The sequence below is a fragment of the Pelobates fuscus genome, chromosome 1, assembly GCF_036172605.1.
Source record: "Pelobates fuscus isolate aPelFus1 chromosome 1, aPelFus1.pri, whole genome shotgun sequence".
NCBI classification, from domain to species: Eukaryota; Metazoa; Chordata; class Amphibia; order Anura; family Pelobatidae; genus Pelobates; species Pelobates fuscus.
In genome coordinates, this window is record NC_086317.1 from 483780484 (window position 1) to 483786330 (window position 5847).

Below are 5847 nucleotides of genomic sequence, written 5' to 3' on the forward strand. Positions count from 1 at the left end.
CTGCACAGAGGGGTAAGGAGTTTGCACAGAGGAAGAGAAGGGGCTGCACACGCTAGGGAAATAGCTGCACACAGCGGGGGAATGGCTGCACAGAGGGGGGGTAAGGGGCTGCACACAGGAGGAAGGGGGATGTGCAGAGGGGAGAGGGGCTTGTACAGAGGGGGGAAGCACACAGAAGTGGCAAGGGGCTCACTGTGGTGGGGGAAAATATTACAATACAAAGCAATAATACACTTAGTTGTTGTCCCCTCCCTTACCTTGAGCCAGATAGGGGAGACACAATGATTCGGACCCTGGGGGGACTCTCTCATGATGCACAGGACCACTAGCGGCAACGCTCTGTATCTTCTGCTGAAGGGCTGCTGGACAGGCGATGAGGGAGATCTGATTTCCCTGCCGGCCACCGCTCCCTCCAGTGCCAAGGACAGGGAGATTTTCTGCCTTACCACCTCCACCCCCAGGGTCCCCTGCCCCACCCCCCTCCTACTCCCCTCCCCACAACACATGCCACAGTTAAGAGCAGGCAGCATTCCAACAGGGCCCCAGCTTACATGCAGCAGTGTCACTGAATGTTAATTTAGAGGCTCCAGCCTTCATAACTAGATATAACAATCTTGCTCATGATTTTTTAAAAATCTTGCAAAAAAATTGGAGCATTCTAAAAGGTGATCCCCAATTAGATCAAATATTAGATAATAAACCCAGAATAATATACTCTAAAGCTCCAAATTTAAGTCTGTTATTAGCTCCTACAACCAAACAAGAGAAAATACAAGAAAACACTAATATCATCTAAAAGAAAACCCCAGGTTTCTGGAAATGTGGAAGATGCAAAGCTTGTAAAAACAATCCAAATCAGCCAACTAAAATCACACAATTTGCTCATCCTCAAACAAAAGACCTTTTTAAAATGAAATCACAATTAACATGTGACACTAATGGTGTAATCTATTTATTAAAATGTCCGTGTGAAAAACTGTACATAGGGCGTACAAAAAGTGCATTCAACACAAGAATGGGAGAACATATCAGGAACATCAAAAAAGGACTCCATTCTCATAATCTCTCTAAACACTTTGATGTCAAACATGCAAGAAACCCTGGAGGCCTTAACTTCATGGCAATACAAAAAGTCAATATCCCATGGAGAGGAGGCGACTTGGAAAAATAATTAGATAAAGCAGAGGCAAGTTGGATATTTAAATTAGAAACATTGGAACCAAAGGGACTCAACGTGGATTTTGAGTTGCGAGCATTTGTATAGAATTGATTGTTCTTTTATGTTTATTTATATTTCTATCAAATTGATGAGCTATTATATCAGTCCCTAATTTATTCTTCTCTGAGTCATGAGCTTTTTGATGTAATTTAATTGTTCTCCTATGTATATTCACATTTTTATGTACATGCATATTTTTATCATATTGACAAGTTATGGAATCATTTAAGAATTTCTCTCTCTAATGGTATATTTGTATCAATAACCAAGACTAATTAGTATTCATTTCCTATAATAGCTATATTACCATACTATGTATTATATTGGAACTATATTATTCTGCAAGAATGTTGTTATTTCATTATTTAGAAGTATTTTAAAAGAGTCTTTTATGTAATAAAAGTTTTTATGCATCAAAAGAACTTTTTATATAACAATAATTTTATGTAATCAAAGAGTTTCAAGCATAGACTGTATTTTACTATTCTAAGATTTTATATGTGTATATTATTATTAGTGCTTATATCAATGAAAACTGTGAAAAATAATTAATAGTTAGAGCAAGTATGGTCTCAAGCCTCAAATGGTTGATATAAGCCAAAAGTAATTATCGGCTATTTAAACCTGTGGGTTTTTCCTGCTCAACATCCTCTGATGAAGTGAGCAATAGACTCACGAAAGGCGTAAGGACACTATTCTTCACTTCCTGGCACTTACCGTAAAGACGACCGGGCTCCATTTGGAAGATCGGTGACACGCACGTGGCTCTCAGCTTCATCTGCCGGCAGGACGAGAACATAGAAGCAGCTGCTAGCACCGCACTTTCCTGACTCCAGTACAGCACGAAAAGTCTTTTGCATAACTGTGAGTGCGAATCATTTTTACTTTGTAGTCAATAAATCGATTTTAATACAGCAAGCACTTTGGATTTCAAACTCAGTTTCTGCAAGCACGGAGGGATTTCTTCCATCATACTACAGGTCATTAACCATGATCTGTTAGTTATTATAACTATTTTTAATAGTACATTGTTATTAAGATATACATTGCTGCACATGCAAAAAGATATAATACTGTACAACATTAATTCAGCTAATCCAGCATACAAATCCCAGTTTGATTATAACTGGAAATAGCTGAAATAGCTAAGAAAATTCACGGACTGGTGTAAATGTCTATTTGAGTGATACAATTGTATCCATACAGAGACATTTTTATTATTGGACTTATTCAACTAAATGCATATTTATGTTTAAACAATTTAATACAAGTAATATCATGTCTTTTTAACATTGCATCAAACAAGTTTAACATTTAAAGGTATATACTACTCCTGAAATTATATTGGATTATTATCTAATATTTTCTTTTCTATTGCACTTGCAGGGATACTCTAGTGGAGTCCCTTTTTCAGTTGAGAGTTAACCTTTAGCTGTGTTTTATACTCTTAAATTAAGGTTCATTTTGGACCTTATCTTTTTATCACTGAATGTGTGTTAGTTGCAAGCACACTGAGCAGCCAGCTAGCTATCTGCCACAGCACCAGGAAGAATGTGTTATCTCACATAGTAACAGCAGGGGTTCACAGTGCGTCCGGGCCCCCTGGAGTGCCGGGCCTGTTTGCAACCACTGTACATACACCAGTGGATTATGGCAAGATGAGGTGGAAACAGGGTGTATGGCAGTGTGGAGGTGGGGGGGGGGGGGGTGAGTGACAAGGTTGAGGGGTGCATGCCACAGGGTTAGTGTTATAGGTTGTTGAGTTTAACATGTTTGGGGTGAGTGTGATAAAATGAGGGGAACTATTGGGACAGGGTGAGGGATGGTGATTGTGACACGGTTGGGTGGTGAGTGTGATGGAGTGAGAGGAGTGATTTTGACAGGCGAGAGGTGTTGGATGTGGCAACTTTGGGGGACGAATGAGGGGTCGACAATGTCCTGTCTGAGCTTGAGCCCTAGGCAGTATTTGTGTACATGAAAGGTGCAGTATTACACTTTATCAAACAATACATATTCCACTACAGCTACTTCAACTCTGGGCCACAGCCCCCTTAATAACACACAATACAACTATGTGATAAAAACAGACCAATAAAAGTGGAGCATTGTTATTAAAAGGACACTGTAGGCATCAAAAACAACCACGGTTTTGGTGTATAGATCATACCCCTGAAGTCCATTGTAACAGAGCTCCCCGTACTCCGACCGAGTACCCTCCGTTGATGGACGCTTCCTAGCTTGCGCCGAGGACCACAAGCACCGCACCGGACACCACAACCATCGCAGACTCCACAACCGCCGTAGCTTAACTGGAGCCGCGCCGTCTTCCGTCCACCCTGAAATCAGCTTCTGTCCTCCAGGACTGTGTGGGGAAGACCTCTCCTCCAAGAGAGCGTATCAGGAACAAGAGCTAAGTGATTAAAGCTCAAGGGAGTATGCAGAGCATAGCAATCCCCAGTGTGAATATAGCTAGCGAGACAAGACTACGTGTTGAGGGTCAAGAAGAACTAATGTTTAATGGCAGATACTCTGCTTTTATGCAGTGCTCCCCTGCAAGGGAGACGCCCACAGGCAATTAGACATTCACCAACCAGATAACGGTTACATCCCACAGATTCCCTCCCCTCTGCTTGGGAGATAATTGAGTTTCTTACTGTATCTACTCAATTATCTCCAAGGTAAAAAATTAAATTAAATCAATTCTACCGGTAACAGGTGACATTCAATGTCTAAACCTAACACTGTATCCACCGCTAGTTATCTTGAAAATATTACCAAGGGTCCTTTTAATTTCTCTTGTCCTCAGACAATATATAATGGGGCTGACAAGATGTGGCACATAGCTGTATAGACCAAGAAGTAAGACATTTAAATCAGCATTAATAATTAAATGCAGTTGATTAGCAGTATAGACAAATAATCGTGGGATGAAGTACATGCCAATGATAAACAAGTGTGTAGAACATGTATAAAATGCCTTCTGCCAGTTTTGAGAGTTCCTGGAAGAACTGATTGTGCCGATTATGACAATGTAGGAGAATATGATGAATGACAGTGGTATCAGCAGCACAATCATAGCAAGAGTGAAAGTAATTCTTCGGGTAGAAAATGTGTCAACACAGGTTAGCGAAAGAATTGTTGAACTGCTACAAAAATAGTTGTTGATTTTGCTGTAACAGTAAGAGAGTTGGGAAGTTACAGCAACAGCTCCTATCCCAAAAATAGCTGCGATAAGCCATAAGATATAACAGAGCAGAGCAATTAGTTTATTGGTAATTATGAAAGAATATCTCAGTGGTTTGCAAATGGCAACATAACGATCAACAGCCATTAGCATGATAATGAAAGAATCAAGAGAACCCAAATAATGGACACAGAATAACTGGAGCATGCACACTGTTAAGGGTATCCTGCCATCTCCAAACCAATACACAGCAATGGCTTTGGGTAATGTAACCGTGTCAAAGGCAAGATCAGAAAGAGACAAGTTGGAAATAATTAGATACATTGGTTGGTGTAAATGTTCTCTAAAATAAATCAGAATTATTACAGTGCCGTTAGCCATCAGTGCTGTAGTATAGAACAGGAACATTGCTGCTGAAACCAAATGATGGAGCTTCTGCGGTAGTCCGGGAAATCCAATCAGAATAAATTCAGACACCTCAGATTGATTCGCCATTGACTTGCCTCAAATTACCTACATAAAAATATGTGTCATATAACAAAACAAATCAGTTTCAAAACAATAAACTTATTATAAAAAAACCTCATATTTACAATGTACTAGCTAAAAAGAGTCGAAGACGTCTTTGTCGCGTTGTTACCTGGAGCGTAATACTTCCTAGATATGTTGTGTCCATGTATTTGTATCATTTCACATATGGTTTTCTTGACATTATGCTACTTTCAACAACACTAGATAGAATGAAACGGACACTCTAGGCACCCATACCACTTCAGCTAATTGAAGTGGTCTGGGTGCAGTGTCCCTTTTGCACTCAGTGCTGCAATGCAAAACATTGCAGTTCCATAGAAACATCCATGCAGTTTACATTGTTTACATTGAAGCTCTAAGTCTGCCCTCAGTGGCGGTCTAGCAGACAGCCACTAGAGGGCTTCCTGAATTGAAACGGGCCTTCGGTCCGGTCTCTGGCGCTGGATGTCCTCACACTCTGCAAGGGGAGCGATAGTGCCAGGAATAGAGCTTTGTATTCCTGGCACTACAGTATCCCTTAAATTCAATGTGGAACCAACAGCACAGAGTCTCTTGGCAATATTACAGCTTCACAATAGCCTTCATGCTAAGAGCTGTCTTTTGTTTTTTGTGAACTATACAGACAAATCTCTCTCTCTCTCTCTCTCTCTCTCTCTCTCTCTCTCTCTCTCTGTAAATAGATTCTAGAAAAATAGACTTGAAGCTTGTATTTGCTTTAGCAAAATCATATTTGAAATGAATTACATGTGATGGTTCTGTATGAAGGGGCAGGTATACCTTTTCGTGGGTTATTATAATAAGTAGATAATCAGGAAAGTTTATCTTATCATGTAATTTCACTGAAAAAGAGTGACTTGTCAACAAAGCATTTATTTTAAATTTTAGAGAAAAGTGGCCAAATAATTGCAAAAAA

The 5847-nt window shown here is 39.9% G+C and overlaps 1 protein-coding gene across 1 annotated transcript; it reads right to left on the reverse strand.

Annotated features, from left to right (window-relative positions):
• Positions 1-3941: 3941 nt before the first annotated feature.
• On the reverse strand, positions 3942-4907 carry LOC134586026 (olfactory receptor 1496-like). Its single transcript, XM_063441532.1, has one exon. The coding sequence runs from the start codon at positions 4896-4898 to the stop codon at positions 3942-3944; it is 957 nt and encodes a 318-aa protein (XP_063297602.1). The 5' UTR covers positions 4899-4907.
• Between the last annotated feature and the right edge of the window lie 940 nt (positions 4908-5847).

Coding starts and splice junctions, on each gene's coding strand:
- LOC134586026 (XM_063441532.1), bottom strand. CDS start 4,898: ATGGCGAATCAATCTGAGGTGTCTGAATTTATTCTGATTGGATTTCCC.